The 24,945-nt window shown below is 39.5% G+C and overlaps 1 protein-coding gene across 1 annotated transcript in view; it reads right to left on the bottom strand.

The window, feature by feature from the left end:
- LOC111977924 (protocadherin-15-like) overlaps positions 1–24,945 on the bottom strand; it is a 280,873-nt gene that overhangs the window by 204,118 nt on the left and 51,810 nt on the right. The window contains exon 3 of the mRNA XM_070448498.1: positions 10,587–10,652. Coding sequence (XP_070304599.1) covers positions 10,587–10,652 — 66 coding nt within the window. The remainder of the gene's footprint in view (positions 1–10,586; positions 10,653–24,945) is intronic.

Here is a 24,945-nt window from a genome sequence, read left to right as displayed (position 1 = left end):
GGTGAAACAGATCAGGGTTTGACAACCCTGCTATCTGGATCCATTTTTCTTATCACCTGCACTGTAAAATAAATACTGAACCTCTGATTCCGTCTCAACTGCTCCTCTATCTTAACCCTAAAAACACGAACAGGGGACAATTATTTTGATCCTATAGAAATGTTAGGACTTTGTCAAGCAACAAGATACAGACATAAAAACACAATTGAAGTTGATTTCTGTGTTAATATGGAGGAATGAAAAATATTCTCTCTTTTGTATTCTAGTGGTGCTGAAAATAAAAATAAGTGGAAAAGCATCAAATTTGGTACAGAGGTACAGTAGATGTACGTACCCTGAAAAGTTATAGATATGGAGCCACCACGTGTTTGGCCCCTAGAGGGCTTTGCAGCCAAAATAACTCAAAAATAACAAACTGTGAATACATATTTAGATTCCAGTGATTTTTCTCCATACCACGTTGAGAGTCTCACCTTCAGATGCAATTGGAACTGAGTTGATAGCCCATAGTGCTCCAAAGATAGAGCTAAAAATCCGATGGCACCGATAGGCCATATCGGTAGCCTATAACTGTAACGATTTCCCTCCTCTTCAGACGAGGAGTATGAAGTATGAACACGACAAAATACAAAAATAACAAAGTGAATGATAAAACCGAAACAGTCCTGAAATGTGAAACAAACACTAAAACAGGAAACAATCACCCACAACACACAATGGAAAACAGGCTACCTAAATAAATATGGCTCCCAATCAGAGACAACGATAAACAGCTGCCTCTGATTGTGAACCACACCAGGCCAAACACATAGAAAAACAACAACCTAGAAAAAAGAACATAGACTGCCCACCCTAACTCACGCCCTGACCAAACTAAAATAGAGACACAAAAACGGACGGAACTAAGGTCAGGACGTGACAATAACGCCCATATCGCTGGCTATCTTAGGTCCTACCAGTACATCATATTAGCTCAATCACTAATTTCTCAGCCTCTGAGTATCACAGAAATACAACATTTTGAATGAATAACAGAAAACATAAAATGTCACTATAAATATAGAAAAGTAAATGGTTTTGATTCCCCAAATAAACATATTGTTACAAAAGGTTAATAAAAGCAAAAGCGTTACTGTTTGACAGAAAAAGTTATTTCCAATTTGGGGTAAACATTTACCCCTGTTGGTGCTTTGAGGATTTGAACTGTTGGTGCTTTTAGTAAACAAACGCTGCGATTTTTTAAAAACTTTTCTGGTTGAAAATGGCCTGTTGTATCGATATGAGTCAGAAACAATTATTAGACTGTCAAAATTGACCACAAAGTGTAAATAAGATAATTTTTTCATAAAGTCCGTCTGCAACATTATTAGGAAAATGTCATGGAAAGGAGTCCATAGGTCTTCCGTAGGTTGGGTTCATTTCAATCCTGGCCACATGCCACAGCTGGCAGCACCCAAATAATCATCAATTCAGAGCGCAGCTGCATGCAACTCGATGGTAATGCCCAGCAAACTGACCATGGTAATTGGTACAGTGGGTTTGACTTTGGATATCCCTATGGGGCTAGTTATGGACCATCAGTAAATTACACAATGTACAGTGCCTTCAGAAAGTATTCAAACCCCCCTTGACTTGTTCCACATTTTGTTGTGTTATATAGTGGGTTTATTAATTTTTTGTTAATGATATTCACAAAAATTAGTACTTTTTTAAAAATATGAATGGAAATGAAACACTAGTACATTTTGATTAAATAAGTATTCAACCCCTGAGTAAATACTTGTTAGCAGGGGCGCTACTTTCACTGGGGACAGAGGGGTCATGTCCCCCCCACATTCTGAAATTGTATTTTTGTCCCCCCAGTTTATGTGTGCTTTAGGACAATGCGGATACCTTCGAGCGGTTGGGTAGGCTGCTTGGAGTGTTCAGCTGGCTGGATATAGGACCACGTGAACACCACAGCGAGCGGGCAGACAGGCTGCGAGAAGGCAAAGCTTCTGGAACGCTGGCTGGACCAGCACGGGAGAGTTGAGCATAGTTCAGTGTGTATGTGTTGCACTCTTTCTCCAAGTTGTTAAAATAAGCAGAGCAGAAACTGTTATTTAGTTGACTGATGTAGCTTGCAAGGTAACTGCTGTTTAGCGTAACAGAAAAAAACAAAATTTGTGTTTATTCGTAGGGCTGAGCTAGTATTGTATGTAACATGTAACATGTAACGTTAGCTAATGTTTCATCCCCTCTCGACTGAGATTAATGAATAAACTAAGCTAGCTAGTAGCTACCACAGCCTTGTCAGCTCTAGCCTATCGTTCTCTGTCATATAGCAATAGCTATTATTACTATCTAACAGCTGTTGTTTCTATGGAAATGTTGTGTAGCCTTTGTTTTGTCCTGTTTCAGAAGTAAATGAACTTGGCTGGCTTTCGCCAATTGATGTACCGTTAGAGAGAGAGCAGGTCAGAAGTTGGCTATTCCGTTTGCCTCAATCACACTAGACCTGAATCAAACGATGAAACCATCGGCTAAACAATTTAATATTGTTTTTTTCGGTGCAATGTGAGTTTTATTAGTCAGTATGGCAATGTAATCCTATTGATCTGTCAGTTTCCCTAGCTGATTCCCTACTGTTCACACTGACACAGTAATAAACAGCTCTAATGTTACAGGCGTCACTGTCATGGTGCACAGTAGAGGTCTGCGCGGGACCAATTTCTTCATCCCGCTCCCGCCCGCACCAGCTGGCTATCTGTCAGACTCCCACCCGCTACCCAAACCCAAAATGTTATTTTAGGCGTATGTGATGCCTCTCACTTGCCAGCCATGGTCCCAGCAATTTTACGCCCTATAGGCAAAATAAAATGCGCAAAAATAACTTATGAAATAGGTTAAGTTACCAGAGATTCTCACATGGCATTACTGGGCTATATCAGCCAATATGCTAGATGTAGTTTGAAGAGAGCAGAGGCGGAGAGACTTGCACTTTCTCTTTTTTATAGCCTACCTTTTAGGAGTGGGAATATTTTCAGACGGAGAAATATGAGTGATCAATATTTAGTCCTATTTCTAGGCAATGTAGTAAACTATAGCCTAATCATAGGCCTATTTAAAAAAATACATTTCCTTGGAAAGATAACTGCCCCATGCTTCTCAGCCCATGCATAGGCTATAGTCTACTGTGGTAGCAAGATTACAAGATTATGCTATATTTATGCACCAAATGGTTGTTTTATTTAATAGAGTATGATTCTTAGGAATCTCTCTCTCTTCTCTGAGTTAACTGAGAGGAGTCTTTATGGAGCTTGGGGTGGCAACTGATTAAGTGAGGGCTTGGTGATAAAAAACCTACGGCTGGCATTTCATAGATCAGATGTGGTGGGTGTCACCGAGATAGAGAGCCTGGAGGAACAGAACAAAGGTCTCAGTACTCCTAATTATCCTGGCATCTTGGAAACAATACCAGAGGCAGATGACCACAGGATAAACCCAAAGTGGCTTATGGTTTCCCCCAATCTATATGGGGGGGTTGAACCAACTATGACTGAGCAATCTTGGTATCAGGTATATAAGGAACAGCATGGTCTGTAAAGGGTAGGCTCTCGGCCCAACAGTCAACTGTTGGGTCGACGGTTTCATTATTGCAATAATTAATTGACATTGAATAAAGATGATTGTTTGAAGAAATTACAAAGTCTCTTTCATTTTAATAGAATATTCCACCACAGAATTCGGTGACCCAGATGGGAACTGTGTGAATTAGTTAAGACTTTAAAGAAAAAACCCTGTGTGGGTTAAAAACCCTGTGTCGTTTAGAGATCTGTGTGGACTCAAAAGCGCTATAGAAATTTTAGAGAATGCATTTTAATGAATAGTATAAGATAGTAAGATATGAAGGTGCACCTGTGAATTTTCTGCCGTTTTAAGCTTATGAGAACCTGTACCATGGGTTAGTATTGTAAATCTCAGGACCTAACTAGATAGAAATGAGAAAATATTCCTTCAGGTTATAAAAAATATTGTAGAAAACAACTAATTGATTTGATATGTTTTGGGAACAGTACTGTGTAAATGTGAATGAGAGTTTTGTGAGTTGGGAAATAAGGGTTATCTGAAGTTTGGATAATAAGATATAGAAATGTGAATAATAAGCTGATTTAAATTGGTATAAGTTTCGATATGTAGCGTTATCTTTGGGTTCCGTCCATCACTGCCCCTTATAGAATATCAGAGGTGGTATTGAAAGTGCGATGTTATTTTAGAACAATAGCGGCAAGTCTATAATTTCTGGAAGTCTAAGGAATTGTTGAGGATACGTGTGGAACATTATTCCCGTAGGGCAGCGTCCAGGAACATAACGTTTTTGGGTTCCGCTGGGAGTGTATGCATCAAGAGTTGTTGGAAAAAACACATGGAGTGGTTAATTAATGTGAGTACCTAAGATTTCCTACGTTATTTATTGATTCTGTGAAGATTTGAAAAAAACATGAATGAGAAATAACCATGTGTGTATAATCGATTACTAGAGATTTGATAAAGAAACACTGGAAATATATTGAGATGCAACTTAAACAACCCATACGTAGACGTAGGTTCAGAGTGGTCTCTTTATGGATCATTTGTTATAAGATAAGGTTAAAGCATTATATGGCTGTCTACAGGATCTGGGAGATAGTCTCAGAAAAAAGATTGGCACATATTAAAACTGCGAGGAGAGAGGAGCGGAAATAAATTCATAGAAGAGGTAAACTATTTATAGTAAAGGCATAAAGAAACTAATAGAAGCGCACGAGCATTCTACCAATTTGTCTCGAATATGGGGGGGAAAAATCTAATCATGGATAAAATTCAACAGCATTTCCCTGCTAACAGGAAATTCCAATCTAATAGAGAATTCATGGATACAATTGTGACTTGGCACAATGACATAAAAGAAGAATCATTAGCTCAATACACCAGTGTATTGATGTTAGCGTTCTGTCAGCGTAATCGCACTAACCGTTCTATTTGTGAAGTAATTTGAGTATGGACATTGTTAAATGGGGTAAATTAAATGGTAAATTCGCTCAGTTATTTTGTTCAGATTTCAGTGCACTGGTTTGAATGTACCAGAGCGCAGAATAACTGATGAATTTACGAACGCTCAACGCCGGTTGAATATGGCCGGTGTCAGTAAACGTTAGGGAAATAACGTAATTGAAATTAATGCCAGCTGCACAGTTAGTCATCAACGTTTTGAAAAAACATGTAAAAAGCCAAACCAGCTCTGCTAGGTGAGTAGAATGGAGAGTGAAGTTGTATTCTCTTGTTCGTGTCTGGAAGTAGCGTTAGCTAGCAAGCTAGCCAACTTTAGCCAGTTAGCTTGGGTGTGAGGCAAGAAAAGTATTATATTTTGTGAGGTCAGAGAGCTTGGATCAACCCTGTTCCTTAGCAGATTTTGGGGTTGAATAAGCCTTGGAAGAGTCAAGGACAGTGGATATTAGGTAACATTAAAATTGGCAGTATACATGGGCGAGAGCACGAATTATGTTACAAATAGTCAATCTTTGTATCACACCGCATTTAAAGAATCACTAAAGAGTGTAGAATTGAGGGTTTTGTCTTGATACAATACATAGTGAATTTGAGAATTGGCATAAAAAGATGAAGAAACTCATATGCCAAACATCACCACATTAGTAAACTATGTGGTAGAGCAGGGTCACAACCAGCGAAAACAAGAGATAACATACTAAAGTGGCCTCCCTGTGAACAGAACTTATGTTTGTTTTGACTATAATTAAAACTATTGACATGTTTGTTCTTAGATATAGCAGCCAGTGTTTGTTTTAAGATGCAAACTGAACATTTTAACAGCTTGCTTAGTTCAAATTTTAAAGCAAATTTATTGAACATAAATAGCGAGGCAATTTTTGATGTAATACGTTGTGCGGCCTAAATGGTCTGCTGGAATAACCTAGTGAAAATGGAGTCATATTTGAATCACTGAATCATGAACTGAATGTATATTTGTAAACAATTGCAAGTGTTTGTTTTCTTACTTGTACCCTACTCAGGAGAGACAGTTTTCTAAATCTAATGAATTCTAAAGTTTTGGGTGGTAGGAGGCTGTAGTATTGTGCCTATTGGCTGATGTCTTCTGATTGTCTTCTACTAAGAAGAAAATAATCACGGTTTGGTTTATTTTATAAATCTCACGATGGGTGACAGTGACAAAGACATTGATAAGGAGGATGTTTACAGTATGTGAATTGTAAAAAGTTATTAGTGAGTTTTTTGATAGCACAAGAATGATGCAATATTTTAGTAATACGAGGTACAAGGTTAAATAATGAGTAGAGTGGTAATGGGGACTACTGCGCCCGCTGCATTTAGGGGAGATTCTGCGATGCAAGCCTTAGCATATTTATACTTACTTACAATACTTATTTTCCACCATAATTTGCAAATAAATTCATTAAAAATCCTACAATGTGATTTTCTGGATAAATTGGGTGAATTTTGGCCCATTACTCCTGACAGAGTAAGGAATTTGTAGTGAATTGGTGTATTGATACAACATCCAAATGTTAATTAATAACTTCATCAAAGGGATGTTCAATGTTAAAAACATTTTTTGGGATCTATCTTTGCGAGTCATTGGAAAACCTCCCTAGTCGTTGTCGTTGAATCTATGTTTGAAATTCACTGCTCTACTGAGGGACCTTACATATAATTGTATATGTGCGGTACAGAGATGGGGTAGTCATTCAAAAATCATGTTAAACACCATTATTGTACACAGAGTTAGTCCATGCAACTTATTATCTGACTTATTAAGCACATATTTACCCCTGAAGTTATTTAGTCTTGCCATAATAAAGGTGTTGAATACCTTTTGACTTAAAAAAAAAAAAAAATCTAAAAACATAATTCCACTTTTACACTGTGGGTTGTATTGTGTGTACATCAGTGACACAAAATCTACATTTAATCAATTTTAAATTCAGGCTGTAACACAACAAAATGTGGAAAAATGCAAGAGGTGTGATTACTTTCTGAAGGCACTGTCAATGGAACACTATTTTTAAACTTAATTAGCTCCAAATTTCAATGACATATAACCTCAAACCAGCTATAATTTGTAGAAATMTATTTACAAATATTGAAAGCATTTTATGAGAAAACTAAAAGGTGTGCAACATGAAAATATTGCCCTATTTACATTGTGTAATATATTGATGGCCCCTAACAGATAGGCTATCCAAAGTCAAACCAACTTTGCCATGGTCGCACACCGGCCGGCTGTAGCTAATTGGCGAAAGAAGTTGGCTAGCTTGCTAGCTAGCCTATGCTACTTCCAGACACAATATCTGTTAAATGACTGTGTCAAGTTATCGAGAAAGATGGGTGACTGTAAATGTGTACTGTTTTGGCAGAGTGAATGTACAAAAGCTTTCCACGTGCAAGCACACACACAAGGCACCTACATAAAAGCACGTTTTAAAATCTTTTTTTCAGTTGCATTTCCTAATGAGGACGATTGAAACAAAGGCTACAGTAAATCAGTAAAGGGAACTACGTGCTGATTTTGTTGACAATTTCGAAAAATGAATGAGCTCCAATTATGAAATGAGAATGACCTATCCTTTTAATTACGACTCAGTCTAATGAGAGGATTAAGACAATCAGGATCACTTCCCAACGTGTTTCAAATTAAATCAGTAAAATACACCAATATCCTATTATAATTAGACATGTAAAGTATTATGAAATGAACACAAAGCCAACAAAACAGAGAAATAAAAAACAATGACATTTGAACCTTTAATCCATATTACTTATGTGGCTACAAAACTATTAGAGTAAAGTCAATTGTACTGTAGATAGAGACCACATTTTTTAAGCAACTTAAGAGTGGATGCCTTTTTTGTGAAAATTCACCCCAGGATTTCTTAAGAGAGACGTGAATCCAAAATCACAAATATAGTGATAATTCTGAAAACTTAATCTAACATGGCAATGCTCTCACACTCTGGGAGAGGCAATTGAATAATGTAGTGGGGGCTATAAAGTCATGTCAGAATAGACTTGAGAAGAAGTTTAGGAAGTTAGAGGCACTTCTTTCTACTTCTTATAAAATTGCATGGCAGTTGGGAATGTACTGTATGCTGTTCAGATGAGTTCTCTATTAGGGTTTTATATAATATTGGAAATATGAATAGAGTGAGTATATTTCATTTGATTTAGTGATCCGTTTTGGGAGTTGATGTTCTCATTTGATTTTCATAACAGAGATAGAGGTTTTCATATGAAAAAAGCAAAAATCCAAACAAAGAATTTAAGTGGATGTAAATGAAGATGCAGACTTCTTGCTATACTTCAAATGAACTCATCTCTATAGCCTCTAATGAGGGTAAGTAATTTAGCACAAGAACACAGCTAATTCATCTGACCATTTATCTCAGCATAATACTGTAATTGTGGCCTTTATTTACCCATCAAATGGAGGAATATGCTTCACAATACCAAAACACTACACTAGCAACCCCACTAGACTAAATGGGTAGACACAGAGAGAAATTTCAACTGGTGTTCTACCCTTCCACTAAAGATTTGATGTTCCACTGAATTAGCATGTAGATTCAAACACGAGGCCATCGTGATACATTAAATAAAAAACGACAGTAAAATGGAAAGTCTGGGTAAATTATATGCACATTTTCATTTACTAGCACATCACATGTATGGAGGCAAGTATGCAAGCACCTACACTCTAAGAAAAAAAGGTGTCATCTAGAACCAAAAAGGGTTCTTCAGATGTCCCCATAGGAGAACCATTTGAAGAACCCTTGTTGGTTTCAGGTAGAACCCATTTGGTTCCACAGAGGGTTCTACATGGAACTAAACAGGGTTTTACCTGGAACCAAAAAGGGTTAACCTATGGGGACAGCTGAAGAACCCTTTTGGAACCCTTTTTCCCAAGAGTTTACAGTATGCACACTGTCCACACATTCTGCCCTCTCTCTTTGCTCTACAGCTTTCTATGCACCATTCTCATCTCCCCCATACCCCTCAATCTCTCTCTTTCCCTCTCCCTCCCCTGGTCCTCTCTCTCTAATCCAGAGAAGAAGCAGGTGTTGGGACTAATCCCATCCTTTCAGCCACAGTCTCTAATTCATATTGCTGGCCTTGCAATTATTTTAACACGGCACACACAGATATGCGCACATTGACACACACACACACACACACACACACACACACACACACACACACACACACACACACACACACACACACACACACACACACACACACACACACACACACACACACACACACACACACACTCTGTCACTCACTCTCTCTTTCTCTCTTTACTCTGCTGCCAGGCATTTGAATCACAGAGAGACGGCTCTAGAATACCAAACCAGCCTCTGAAGCCAGAAAAAGTGAAGGCACATCACAGAATTACAACTAACATTACAGCACTGAAACAAGAATAATCAGAGCCCTTCTTTTAGCATAGTAACCATTCTATAATTACAGGACACAGTCAGTGCAGCTTCATATCAATGTGAGACCCTTACAAAATGTGTAATGCAACAAAAGAAAAAGAGGCAAACAGGTGTGCACCAGAGACAAAATAACAAACTTAGATTGTCTTAATTAAAATGTGTGAAGGAAATAAAACAATTGAGAGTGTCTTACTTCACTGTCATGTTTCTGGGTAATTAGATAGACCCTCCAGAGGAACGGGGGAAAGATGGAATGAGAAAGGAGTCAAGGTTGCCATGTCCGCGGTTTTCCTGCATTTGGGCTACTTTGAAAACAATGCAGAGGGTGAAAATGTATTGGTCGCGGGTTGCAGGTTTTTGGGCTACTTGTAATTTGCACAGCGGCCTCCATGTCTATGCGGTTGCATGCCTATCGAATCGATGATTGGCTTTCTGTGGTACCAGGGCTTGTATAGCTTTTCTTTAGCTAATGTACACATTTGTAATGGTAGGCCTGGTCTTGATTTTCTTATGTCAAGCCTAACATTTCACAAAGCTATACATGGTGTCGCAACGCAGCCTTCATTTCTCAGAACAAGAATAGACTGACAAGATTCAGAAGAAAGTTCTTTGTTTCTGGCCATTTTGAGCCTGTAATCGAACCCACAAATGCTGATGCTCCAAATACTCAACTAGTCTAAAGAAGGACAGTTTTATTGCTTCTTTAATCAGACCAACAGTTTTCAGCTGTGCTAACATAATTGGAAAAAGGGTTTTCAATTAGCCTGTTAAAATGATAAACTTGGATTAGCTAACACGACGTGCCATTGGATCACAGGAGTGATGGTTGCTGATAATGGGCCTCTGTACGCCAATGTAGATATTACGTAAAAAATCATCCGTTTCCAGCAACAATAGTCATTTACAACATTAACAATGTCTACACTGTATTTCTGATCAAATTGATGTTATTTTAATGGACAAAAAAATAGATTTTCTTTCAAAAACTAAGACATTTCAAAGTGACCCCAAACTTTTGAACAGTAATGTATGTTATGAATGGCATATATTGAACAGCCTAGCAGGTACAGAGAAAACAAAGGCAGTACGTACCATTGGGGCTCTCTTCATCAATGGTCACTATGGTAGCAGGGGGGCCTGACCGGGACAGTTTACATTCTGTATGGTGGAGAGAGAAGGCAATAAAACACATCAATTCCACAAAGAGCCTTAATGTCATAAGCTGATATCAACTGTCATAACTGGTTATGAATGGTTTCATCCTTTCTATTAATGTTGAAGCACGTTGATGGGTTTAAGGACACTGATACAAAAGCACAGTGATGACCAACTCACAACAATACATGACGACATTACATGACAACCATGTGGGGTGACAACATGAGCACAGTGTTCAATACAGGGAGCGGCACAGATGGAAATTACTCCGAGCACACCGAGAAAAAATAAGCTAGATAGAGAGAATGAGTAAAAGTAAAGGGTTACCCTCTTACCCTCGTACCGCCAGTCTGTAGAGATCAGGGTTAGTGGTGCCAAAAGGAAAGCAGAAAAGAACCATGGGAGAAAAGAATAGCATGACATTTTTGGTTTGGAGAAGAGGTTTGATGTTAGAGGAGAGAAAAAACATTAGAGTAGAGGAAAGGGGGAGGGGAGTGAAGGAATAGAGAGTAAGTTAATCATAATAACTAACAGTTCTACAAAATCTTCTTAAACTCAATACATATTTGGATGGATGTTATTTGTTATGGGAGTAGGAAGCAATTCTAAAGATACATTCATCACAACATAGTTAGCCTATTTTCTACATACAATTGTCTCTTGAAAATCATCCAAAGAGAACACCATATTTCATTTAGTGTTGACATCTTTTCCAGGGTGTTGGTGTTTGTGTGTTTGTTTTCCAATATTCTCTGTCTGGTACTTTTCCCTCTCGGCTAAAATCCCGGAGTTAGAAGAGAATATCAGAGATGCTTCCTGATCACTGACCCGCCCTTGGAATTCTATATTCATACGAGTTCTGTATTCATACGACTAAACATTGCTTAGTCATGCTGAACTCCCTAAATACCACAACCCGTAATGGTCTTCAGGTTGGTAATGTGGTGTGAAACCTACTGTTGAAGTTGGTATAGACATATACACACACCACAGCAAAGCTGCTTATAGATGTATCCACTTATCTGGCCGGCCAGGGCAAATCCTAAAAAGCTAAATTGTGAAGAAGTCAGGAGGTGTGTAGCGAGTTAACTTGGTTCAATAGGGAAAGGGGTACGAGAGCCCAAAAGACGAGGGATACATTGTCCAACCAGCAAGCACCAAAGCAAAGCTATTTGGAAGAGAACACAACAGGCAGGAGGCAGCAGACACATACACCAGAGGGAAGGACTCTCCCGCTCGCTCGCTCGCACGCGCACACACAAACACAAACACACAAATGCATCATGAGAGTTAGACCGATTGTATAGAGAGTGAATACCAGTGAAAATCAATACAAACTGAGCAGGGGGAGTGGAGGCACCCAGCCAACCATTGTGCAACCAGCAAGCGCCAAAGCAAAGCTGTTTGGAAGAGAACACAACTTATCGTAATGAGAACATGGACACAGAGGAGGAAAATGGAATTGGAGGGAAAGGGATGAGAGAGTGAGAGAGAGAGAGAGAGAGAGAGAGAGAGAGAGAGAGAGAGAGAGAGAGAGAGAGAGAGAGAGAAAGACAGATAGGAGAGGGAAGGACTCCCTCACTCTCCCTCTCTCTCGCACAAACACAATACATAATGAGAGTTGGACTGATTGTATAGAGAATGATTACCAGTGAAAATCAATACAAACTGAGCAGTGGCAGTAGAAGCTGGAGAAAACCCCATAGTGTATAGAACTAAAACTAAACTGCACCCTCACGTTCAGTCCACCTAGGCCTGTTAAGAAAATTGAGCCAAAACGTGCTGAGATACTGTATCTTCTGCATCAAACACAACTGGACACATTGTCAATACTGTCTCTCTGTAACCAGAGGCTGGGTATCGACCAGGACTACACAGGCCATGTCCAATTCAATGTGACCTAGAATGTAAGGGCATTGTTCATACATAACTATGATGAACATCACAGTGATCTCTTCTTCCATAACTAGACACATCCTGTCCTCACTCAGCGTGGAACAATCCTAAAAGTGGAGCCACATAGTGGTACACTTAAAATTAAGTGTTTTTTAACACCAACACTAGTGACAACTGAGCTGCCACCAAGCTGAAGGAGACAAAACCTTAACTTTGCTGGAGTATTGAAACAAATCATCCTGAGATGTTTTAAAACATTACGTGGTGTGTTGTAACACCACTTAATCAATTATTGTGAAACACCTTGCCAGGGACTGGGAGAACTAACAAAAAAGGTTTAAAACACTATTTTGGTGTTTCAAGTCCTGTTTAGTGCAGAATTAGAATGTCACGACTCCCACCGAAGGTGGCTCCTCTTCCTGTTCGGGCAGCGCTCGGCGGTCGTCGTCACCGGTCTACTAGCTGCCGCCGATCCCTTTTCCCTTTTCTGTTGGTTTTGTCTTATTGGTTACACCTGTTTCTTGTTTAGGTTTTTAGTTGGGCTATTTAAGCCAGTAAGGCCCGCCTGCTCTTTGTGCAGGCTTATTTTCCTCTGTGTATGTTTGTGGTAGTGCGTTTCCCTTTGTTTTTCCTCCGGACTGGTTGGGTCCTGGTTTTGTTCCGGTCTTTTATGTGCGCCCGGTATTGGCGTGAACATTTTTCTCTGTGCCGGAATAAAACATTGTTCTGTACCTTCTGCTTCCTGCACCTGTCTCCGCACCCACTATGCCTAAGTGCGTTACATAGAAACCTTCTCATTTGGTCTAGTTTCCTCTCCTTAAAGCTTCTAAACACCATTATGATGTTTTGAATCCTGTTCAGAGCAGAATTCAAACCCTTTTTCTGAAGTGTCGTAACGTTTAACATTGTTCTATGTATTTGATAATTTGCCATTACTTACCATTTTGGCAGGCATTGTCAAGCACAGCGTTCAAACCACCAGCAGTGTTGGGAAACTGAGGCACTCTGAAGGCTTCATTGCTTTCACCAAATTGTGCCGGAAAACGGTTCATTACTCAGAGCTTCATTATCTGTTCACAATGCAGATTAGTGACATCTTAAATAGCAGTGTGTGATTATCAGATATACATTTCTTTCTCCACTGCTTTCATCAAAATTTTGTGGCGCAGCGGTAAGTCGTTGGCTTAGTAGCCTATAATCAGTTGGAATACGATGTTTGCATCTTACATCATGCTTCCCTGCAGGCTGACTTCGGTCGTCAGTTGAACGTTGTTTCCTCCGACACATTGGTGCGGCTGGCTTCCGGATTAAGCGAACGGGTGTTAATTTAGGGATACGACAACATCCGGTGAAATTGGAGGGCGCGCAATTCAAATAAATAATCGGAATATTAAACATTCATGAACATACAAGTATCTTATATAATTGAAAAGCAAAAATTATTGTTAATTTAACTGCGTTGTCCGATTTACAACAAGCTTTACAGCGAAAGCATACCATGCGATTGTTCGAGGACGGCACCCCACATCAACATATTTTTCAACCAGCAGAGGCTTCATAAAATCACAAATAGTGATTAAATAAATCACTTACTTTTGAAAATCTTCCTTTGTTTGCAATCCCAAGGGTCCCAGCTACAACATGAATGGTCATTTTGTTAGATAAATCCTTTTTTAAGATAGATCCTTCTTTATATCCCAAAAAGTCAGTTTAGTTGGTGCCATCAATTTCAGTAATCCACTCGTTGAACATGCAGACAAAGGAGTCCAAAAAGCTACCTCTAAACTTTGTTCAAACAAGTCAAACTACATTTAATTGATTTATTTAATTTTAATCCTCAGGTATTCTAAAATGTAAATAAACTATAATATTTCATACGGAAATAAGTATGTTATATAGAAAAGTAAAATTAGTAAGTGCGCCAACAGACTGATTTTGAACCGGGAGTCATTGTATGAAAACTCCAAATTCGTTCTCATTTTTGAAGAAACAAGCCTGAAACAATGAACAAAGACTGTTGACATCTAGTGTAAGCCATGGGAATTGCAATCTGGGAGCTGGAAATACATAGACCCCACAGCTTTCCATTAAAAGAGCGTGGGAGCTCCAATTTTTTTTTCCCGGTTCGTTTTTCTTTGGAATTTCGCCTGCCATATCAATTGTGTTATAGTCTCAGAAAATATTTTAACATTTTCTATCCAATGCTACCAATTTTATGCATATCCTGGCTTCTGGGCCTGAGTAACATGCAGTTTACTTTGGGCACGTCAGTCAGGCGGAAATTCAGGAAAATAGACCATAGCTCTAAGAATATATATATATATATATATATATATATGTATATATACACTGCTCAAAAAAATAAAGGGAACACTTAAACAACACAATGTAACTCCAAGTCAATCACACTTCTGTGAAATCAAACTGTCCACTTAGGAAGCAACACTGATTGACAATAAATGTCACATGCTGTTGTGTAAATGGAATAGACAACAGGTGGAAATTATAGGCAATTAGCAAGACACCCCAATAAAGGAGTGGTTCTGCAGGTGGTGACCACAGACCATCTTCTCAGTTCCTATGCTTCCTGGCTGATGTTTTGGTCACTTTTGAATGCTGGCGTGCTTTCACTCTAGTGGTAGCATGAAGCGGAGTCTACAACCCACACAAGTGGCTCAGGTGTGCAGCTCATCCCGGATGGCACATCAATGCGAGCTGTGGCAAAGGGTTTGCTGTGCTTGTCAGCGTAGTGTCCAGAGCATGGGGCGCTACCAGGGGACAGGCCAGTACTCAGGAGACGTGGAGAGGCCGTAGGAGGCACACCCAGCAGCAGGACCACTACCTCCGCCTTTGTGCAGGGGGAGCAATGCCAGAGCCCTGCAAAATGACCTCCAGCAGGCCACAATGTGCATGTGTCTTGCTCAAACGGTCAGAAGAAACTCCATGAGGGTGGGTATGAGGGCCGACGTCCACACAGTGGGGGTTGTGCTTCAGCCGCCCAACACCGTGCAGGACGTTTGGATTGCCAGAGAACACCAGATTGCACATTCGCCACTGGCGCCCTGTGCTCTTCACAGTGAAATCAGGTTCACGCACATGTGACAGACGTGACAGAGTCTGGAGATGCCGTGGAGAACGTTCTGCTGCCTGCAACATCTCCAGCATGACCGGTTTGGCGGTGGGTCAGTCATGGTGTGGGGTGACTTTCTTTGGGGGGCGCACAGCCCTCCATTGTGCTCGCCAGAGGTGCCTGACTGCCATTAGGTACCGGATGAGATCCTCAGACCCCTTGTGGACCCTATCTGGTGCGGTTGGCCTGGGTTCTCCTAATGCAGACAATGCTAGCCTCAGTGGCTGGAGTGTGTCAGCAGTTCCTGCAAGAGGAAGGCATTGTGCTTATGGACTGGCCCGCCGTTCCCAGACCTGATCCAATTGAGCACATCTGGGACATCATGTCTCGCTCCATCCCCACCACGTTGCAACTGACTGTCCAGGAGTTGGCGGATGCTTTAGTCCAGGTCTGGGAGGAGATCCTCAGGAGCCATCTGCCACCTCATCAGGAGCATGCCCAGGCGTTGTAGGGAGGTCTAACGCACGTGGAGCCACCACACTACTGAGCCTCTTTTTGACTTGTTCTTAGGCATTACATCAAGTTGGATCAGCTGTAGTGTGGTTTTCCACTTTAATTTTGAGTGTGACTCCCTCCAGACCTCCATGGGTTGATAAATTTGATTTCCATTGATCATTTTTGGTGATTTTGTTGTCAGCACATTCAACTATGTAAAGAAAAAAGTATTTTAAGAATATTTCATTCATTCAGATCTAGGATGTGTTATTTTAGTGTTTCCTTTATTTTTTTGAGCAGTGTATATATTTACAGTTGAAGTCGGAGGTTTACATACACTTTAGCCAAATACATTTAAACTCAGTTTTTTTTAATTCCTGACATTTAATCTTAGTTAAAATTCCCTGTCTTAAGTCAGTTGATCACCACTTTCTTTTAAGAATGTGAAATGTCAGAATAATAGCAGAGAGTTATATATTTCAGCTTTTATTTCTTTCATCACTTCTCCAGTGGCTGATCATTTACATACTCCATTAGTATTTGGTAGCATTGTCTTTATTGTTTAACTTGGGTCACGTTTCAGCTAGCCTCCACAAGCTTCCAACAATAATTTGCGTGAATTTTGGCCCATTCCTCCTGACAGGCTGGGTAACTGAGTCAGGTTTGAAGGCCTCCTTAATCGCACACGGTTTTTGTTCTGCCCACAGTTTTCTAGGTTGAGGTCGGGCTTTGTAATGGCACTCCAATACCTTGACTTTGTTGTCCTTAAGCCTTTTTTTCCACAACTTTGGAAGTTGCTTGGGGTCCTTGTCATTTGGAAACCATTTGCGACCACGCTTTAACTACCGACTGATATCTTGAGATGTTGCTTCAATATATCACATAACTATCCTTCTCACGATGCTATCTATTTTGTGAAGTGCACCAGTCCCTCCTGCAGCAAGACCCCCACACATGGTGCTGCCCCCCGTGCTTCACGGTTGGGATGGTGTTCTTCGCTTGAAAGCCTCTGCATTTTCCTCCAAACGTAACGTGTTCATTATGGCCAAACAGTTCTATTTTTGTTTGCCTCGACAGATGACATTTCTCCAAAAAGTACGATCTTTGTCCCCATGTGCAGTTTCAAACTGTAGTCTGGCTTTTTTATGGCCTTTTTTATGGCCTTATGGCCTTTCAGGTTATGTCGTATAAGACTTGTTTACCTGTGGATATAGGTATTTTTGTACCTGTTTCCTCCAGCATCTTCACAGATCCTTTGCTGTTGTTCTGGATTGATTTGCACTTTTCGCACCAAAGTACATTCATCTCTAGGAGACCGAACGTGTCTCCTTCCTGAGCGGATTGATGGCTGCGTGGTCCATGATGTTTATTCTTGCGCACAATTGTTTGTACAGATGAATGTGGTACCTTCAGGAATTTGGAAATTGCTCCAAAGATGAACCAGACTTGTGGTGTGTTCTATTTTTTTTCTGAGGTCTTGGTGATTTCTTTTTTTTTCCATGATGTCAAGCAAAGAGGCACTGAGTTTGAAGGTAGGCCTTGAAATACATCCACAGGTACACATCAATGGTCTCATTAGCTTATCAAAAGCTTCTAAGCCGTGACTAATTTTCTGGATTTTCCAAGCTGTTTAAAGGCACAGTCAGCTTGTGTATATAAACTTCTGACCCCTGGAATTGTGATACAGTGTTATAAGTGAAATAATCTGTCTGTAAACAATTGTTGAGAAATTACTTGGTGTCATGCACAGTAGATGTCCTAACCGACTTGCCAAAACTATAGTTTGATAACAAGAAATTTGTGGAGTGGTTGAAAAATGAGTTTTAATGACTCCAACCTAAGTGTATGTAAACTTCCGACTTCAACTGTATTAACGTAGGTACATTTTGCACTACACGAGCAACAACATTCCATCTAGCCCACAATGTCTGCTGTGTGGATCGAGCAGTCAACAGTTGAGTAGTCATTTGAAAGAGTAACAACATTTCAGCGAGCGACAATCAAAGGAATCCATTTAACTCTTGTCAATAGGGGTGCGCTATTTTCACTTTGGAAAAAGTCGTGCCAATTTAACGGCTCGTTTCTTATTCTAGATCATACAATATGCATATATTCTATTTATATATATGTTTTGCCTTTATTACTATTGGATAGAAAACACTCTCAAGTTTCTAAAACTGTTTGAATTATATCTGTGAGTAAAACAGAACTCATTTGGCAGCAAACTTCCAGACAGGAAGTGAAAATTCTGAAAATGGGGCTCTGTTTCAGGGCCTGCCTATTCAACTGGCTTATATTTATCGATATACATGCACTTCATACGCCTTCCACTAGATGTCAACAGGCAGTGGAAGGTGGAATGGGGTGTCTAGCTTGATCTGAGGTCGAACAAGAGCTTTTGGAGTGGCAGGTCAGGAATTTCCTTTCTCTACCAAGCACCTCGATATTGTCTTATGATAAGCGTTCGGTTTACACGGCGAATATCTCCGGCTCTGATTTTATTTGATACATGTGATAATAACATCGTAAAGTATGTTTTTTGAACCGAGTTTTATCAGATTATTCAACGTTTATTGGGACTTTTGGAGTTTTCCGTTCTTTGCTTCGAGAGAAGATGGGAACGTTATCAAGCTTGGCTAGCATTGTGGCGCGAATTCGACAGAAGAAAAGGACTTTCTAAAACCAAACAACGATTTATTCTGGACCAAGGACTCCTTGTACAAGATTCTGATGGAAGCTCAGCAAAAGTAAGAACAATTTATGATGTTATTTTGTATTTCTGTGGAAAATGTTGATTCCTATTCTCGGCCGTTTTGGCGAGCGCTGTCTCGCAATAACGCAAGCTGTTTGTTATGGTAAAGTTATTTTTAAAAATCTAACACGGCGGTTGCATTAACTTCTAGTTGGTCCCAATCCCGGATCTGGGAGCACCCTCATCAGTAAAAAAGCTGACTAGCATAGCCTAGCATAGCGCCACAAGTAAATACTAGCATCTAAATATCATGAAATCACAAGTCCAAGACACCAGATGAAAGATACACATCTTGTGAATCCAGCCATCATTTCTGATTTTTAAAATGTTTTACAGGGAAGACACAATATGTATTTCTATTAGCTAACCACGATAGCAAAAGACACAACTTTTTTTCCCCAACATTTTTTACTGCATAGGTAGCTATCACAAATTCGACCAAATAAAGATATAAATAGTCACTAACCAAGAAACAACTTCATCAGATGACAGTCTGATAACATATWTATTGTATAGCATATGTTTTGTTCGAAAAATGTGCATATTTCAGGTATAAATCATAGTTTTACATTGCAGCCACCATCACAACTCTCACCAAAGCAACTAGAATAACTACAGAGAGCAACGTGAATTACCTAAATACTCATCATAAAACATTTATGAAAAATACACAGCGTACAGCAAATGAAAGACAAACATCTTGTGAATCCAGCCAATATTTCAGATTRTTTAAGTGTTTTACAGCGAAAACACAATWTWGCATTATATTAGCTTACTACAATAGCCAACCACACAGCAGCATTGATTCATGCACGTTAGCGATAGCGAATAAACCAGCAAAAGATATAAAAATTTTCACTAACCTTCTCAAAACTTCATCAGWTGACAGTCCTATAACATCATATTACACAATACATATATTGTTTGTTCGAAAATGTGCATATTTAGCGGCACAAATCGTGGTTATACAATGAGAATAGTAGCCAAGCTGCCAACAAAATGTCGGGAGAAATCTTGGGAGAGGCACCTAATCTAATCAATAACTAATCATAAACTTGACTAAAAAATACAGGTTGGACAGCAAATGAAAGATACATTAGTTCTTAATGCAACCGCTGTGTTAGATTTTATAAATTAATGTTACTACGACATACAGCGTGCGTTAAAGCGAGACCGCACCGAAATTAATGGCGGAATAGTAGTGTAACATTTTTCAACAGAACAACGAATTATCATCATAAATAGTTCTTACTWTTTGATGAGCTTCCATCAGAATCTTGTGCAAGTTGTCCTTTGTCCAGAATAATCGTTGCTCGGTTGTAGATTGTCGTCTTCAACTTTGGAATTAGCAGCAAACATTAGCCATGTGACGAAGAGGTGTCCAACTCACTATAACGCAGCACAAATGAAATACCGAAAATCGCAATATACTGATATAAACTGATATAACTCGGTTTAAAATAACTACATTATGATGTTTTTAACACCTATATCGAATAAAATCAGAGCCGGATATATCTAAAGCCTATAACGAGAGCTTTTCAGAATGCAATCCTGAGGTCTGTCTTGCGTCATGATGAACGTTGAAAAGAGTGCACACCCGGTTCCAAGAGCTTTTATACGGCCTCAGAACTACCCAGACACTCCATTCCAATTCTCACTGCTTACTGACATATAGGGGAAGGCGTATGCAGTGCATGTCGACCCATAGATTACATGGAAATTTATAAACTGACCCTGGAACAGAGCCCCCGATTTGAGATTTTTCAGTTCCTGACAGGAAGTTTGCTGCAAAATGAGTTCTGTTTTACTCACAGATATAATTCAAACGGTTTTAGAAACTAGAGAGTGTTTTCTATCCAATAGTAATAATAATATGCATATTGTACGAGCAAGAATTGAGTACGAGGCAGTTTAATTTGGGAACGAATTTTTACAAAGTGGAAACAGCGCCCCCCTATTGAGAAAAGATTTGAAGAACCAGTGTATCTTTCATTTGCCATACAACAAGTATTTTTATGTAACGTTTATGATGAGTTCTTTGGTCAGATTAGGTGAGTGTCCAAAAACCTCTGGAGATTCTGGTGAATCTATGCTACGTATTCACAATGTATAATCAGGATTTGTAGCTCTAAATATGCACATTTTCGAACAAAACATAAGTGTATTGTATAACCTGATGTTATAAGACTGTCATCTGATGAATTTGTTCAAGGTTAGTGATTAATTTTATCTCTATTTTGTCGGTTTTGTGCAAGCTAATTTTGCGGGGAGTAAATTGCGTTGTGTGTTTGGCTACTGTAGTGAGCTAATAGAAATATATATTGTGTTTTCGCTGTAAAACACTTCAAAAAATCGGAAATATTGGCTGGATTCACAAGATGTTTATCTTTCATTTGCTGTACACCATGTATTTTTCATAAATGTTTTATGATGAGTATTTAGGTATTTCATGTTACTCTCTGTAATTATTCTGGCTGCTTCGGTGCTATTTGTGATGGTAGCTGCAATGTAAAACTATGATTTATGATTTATACATTTTTCGAACAAAACAAAAATGTATTGTATAACATGTTATAACACTGTCATCTGATAAAGTTGTTTCTTGGTTAGTGACTAATTATATCTCTATTTGGTCGGTTTTGTGATAGCTACCTATGAGGTAGAAACATGGTGAAGATATGCGGTTGAGTCTTTGGCTATTGTGGTTAGCTAATAGAAATACATATTGTGTTTTTGCTGTAAAACATTTTAAAAATCGGAAATGATGGCTGGATTCACAAGATGTTTATCTTTCATTTGCTGTGTTGGACATTGGACAAATAAATAACACAATTCTATTAGAGAATGTTGTGTGTTCTGAATTTACACGTGCAAGCCAAGCGCCACCACTACTATCAGTAGCACTGTCAAAGCTGTATATAAAAGGCAGCAAACAAACAAACACCTGCCATGGACGATGTGTTTACAATACTGCGTTGGTAATAAAGCATTATTTGTTTGACCACAACTTCTCGGGGGGCTAGCTAGCTTTAGCTTGGTACCTAGCTAGCACCAATAAAACCAGCCTGAAAACAACGACCAGTAGAAACTGCAGTTATATTCATTATTCGTAGCAATGATTTAGAAATCCTTGAAAGTAAGTATTAGCTAGGTAGCCACTTGTTGTTCGCCTATTGAAATTGAACTTCAGTTAATGAAAATAAATATCTAGCCAGCTACTTAACCCTGTTGCCCAAAGCTAACGTTATAATCAGCCAGCTAGCTTCATCTGGCTAGTGATGCTCGACCGTACCGGGTTACGTGTTGTGAAGCTAGCCACAATAAGGCTTAGACACAATAGTGGAATTTGTGGTTTGCCTTCAAAATAAAAGTACCCCTTTGAAAGTGATGCAGGTTACAATTGGTGGAATCATGCCATATTTAGACTAGATATGTTAAACAAGGTTGGAATGTGAAGCAATGAAATGGGTTATCAGCCTACTCGGTGACACCCACAGAACACAACTGTGAAGAGTTTAGGTAAATATTAGCATTGTAGCTCTTATCGCAGGACTGTGACTGTGTGAAATCACCTCCCCAGTCAGCATAAAGACCCAAACAGCGTTCCATATAAATCCTGGTTGAGAATGAACCAACTGAACAAATGAACAACAAAACAGCACAGCAAGTAAGTGAAAGAAATAGGTTTTGATTATGTTTTACTCGTCATTTCGACATACGTAAATGGCAACAAAATAACTTTTTGGTCATTGTGGTTTGTTAGTGTGTGTGTGTAACCTTTATTTAACTAGGCAAGTCAGTTGAGAACAAATTCTTATTTACAATGACGGCCTACCACGGCCAAACCCGGACGACGCTGGGCCAATTGTGCGCCGCCCTATGGTAATCCCAATCACGGCCGGATGTGATACAGCCTGGTTTCGAGAGACTTGCACTGAGATGCAGTGCCTTAGACCGCTGCGTCCATATGTGTGTTTGTTAACTATTTAACTGTACTAGAATGTTTAAAAAATATATATTTATATTGGTTATCGGTATTGTTTTTTTTGGCAATGAAAATATCAGATATCGGTATTGTAAGAAATTGTATTAGATATTGGTAACTTGTTTTAACAACTTCTCAACTTTAGCTATAGTTGACACAACATACACACCCCCTCTTTCCTTGGACATATGCTGGACTCATTAGACACATACACAACACCCACAACTCCCCTCCCCCATGACAATCACACAGACACACACAACTCAGGGTTGGAGCTCAGGACAAAGAACTACCTCAGGAACCAATGGAACGTGGACACCAGGCCTGTACAGGACTACCCAAGACCCAGTTCGACCAATCGGAAGGCCAGACTCGCAGATCTACCTACTTTGCTTMTTGTCTATATAATACTGTACTACTGTTGAAACTAGCCCCTTTTCCTGACGACCCCATACGGATCAGATAGAAAGAGCCGTGCTGCACGCTTTGCATAATATTTTTACACTTGAATAAACCTGCCTTATTATAAAATTATCCACCTCGTCCTATGTCTCCACTTGGTCTCCTGTCTCAAGTAAAACGAATTATCAACAGTATCAGCCAAAAATGTAATATCGGTGCATCACTATGAAAGATAATCACATTTTGAGCAACATACTCTATTTAAATGAACAAATCATTTAAACAACTTGCGTACATCTTGTAGACATTTTTGGGGGGTTATTTTTACAATTTATTGAAACAGTTATGAAATGAAAGAAAGGATATAGATAGATGTAAGAAACAGATTTAAGGGTTGGAGCAGGAAATTTAACCCCGATTGATGGGGAGAGGGGTGTCCTGTCTAAGCCAGATGCGTTACCGCTAGACAACTTGCATACATTTTAATTAAGTATATGTTGGTGTTTTTTGTTGTTGTCAATTTCAATTCATCCCAGAATCATTTTTTACAGTTTGGCTGTGTGGTTGAGTGGGTAAAATGTCAACAAAATGTACCATCTTACTGCCCCTCCCGTTTCTAATCGGTCAAAATAAAGCATTTTAAAAATTACGGTGGAATTCCACAAAAAATATTCTCTATAGTCCCTTATCATCAATCAATACTTAGGCTATAAACCAATTGTCACGCCCTGATCTGCTTCACCTGTCATTGTGATTGTCTCCACCCCCCTCCCATCTTCCCCATTATCCCCTGTGTGTCCCCTGTTCGTCTTATTTGTCAAGCTTACCAGCGTTCGTCCTGTCAGCGCCTGTCTTTTCCCAGCCTCTCTTTTCTCGTCTTCCTGATTTTTTACCCTTGCCTTTCCTGACCCTGTACCCGCCCGCCTGACCACTCCGCCCACCTCTGAGCCTGCCTGCAGTCCTGTACCTTTGCTCCACTTCTGGATTATTGACCTCTGCCTGAGCCTGTCTGTCATCCTGTACCTTTACTCCTACTCTGGATTATTGACTCCTGCCTGCCTTGACCTGTCGTTTGCCTACCCCTGTGGTTACATTAAACATTGTTACTTCACACAGTCTGCACTTGGGTCTTACCTTGATTCTTGATACCATTTGCATTACTAATCCATTGCTTGATTGAGAAAGTTTTAGACTGATCCAATGAACCATTGCATATTTGTTCAAAATGTTATATCAAGACTGCCCAAATGTGCCTAATTGGTTTATTAATACATTTTCAAGTTTATAATTGTGCACTCTCCTCAAACAATAGCATGGTATTATTTCACTGTAATAGCTACTGTAAATTGGACAGTGCAGTTAGATTAACAAGAATTTAAGCTTTCTGCCCATATCAGATATGTCTATGACCTGCGATTTTTTGTTGTTGTTACTACGACCTCATGCTAATCACATTATCCTAAGTTAATTCAACCGTCCCGCGGTGTCACGCCCTGACCATAGAGAGCCTGTTATTCTCTATGTTGGTTCGTTCGGGGTGTGACTAGGGTGGGTCATCTAGGTAATTATGTATATATGTTGGCCTGGTATGATTCCCAAACAGATTCAGCTGTTTATCGTTGTCTCTGATTGGGGATCATATTTAGGCAGCCATTTCCCCTTTGTGCTTTGTGGGATCTTGTCTAGGTAT

This window comes from Salvelinus sp. IW2-2015, linkage group LG18 (assembly GCF_002910315.2).
Source record: "Salvelinus sp. IW2-2015 linkage group LG18, ASM291031v2, whole genome shotgun sequence".
Taxonomy (NCBI): Eukaryota; Metazoa; Chordata; class Actinopteri; order Salmoniformes; family Salmonidae; genus Salvelinus; species Salvelinus sp. IW2-2015.
The sequence above is the reverse complement of the archived record's forward strand: the minus strand, read 5'-3'. Positions and strand labels throughout refer to the sequence as shown.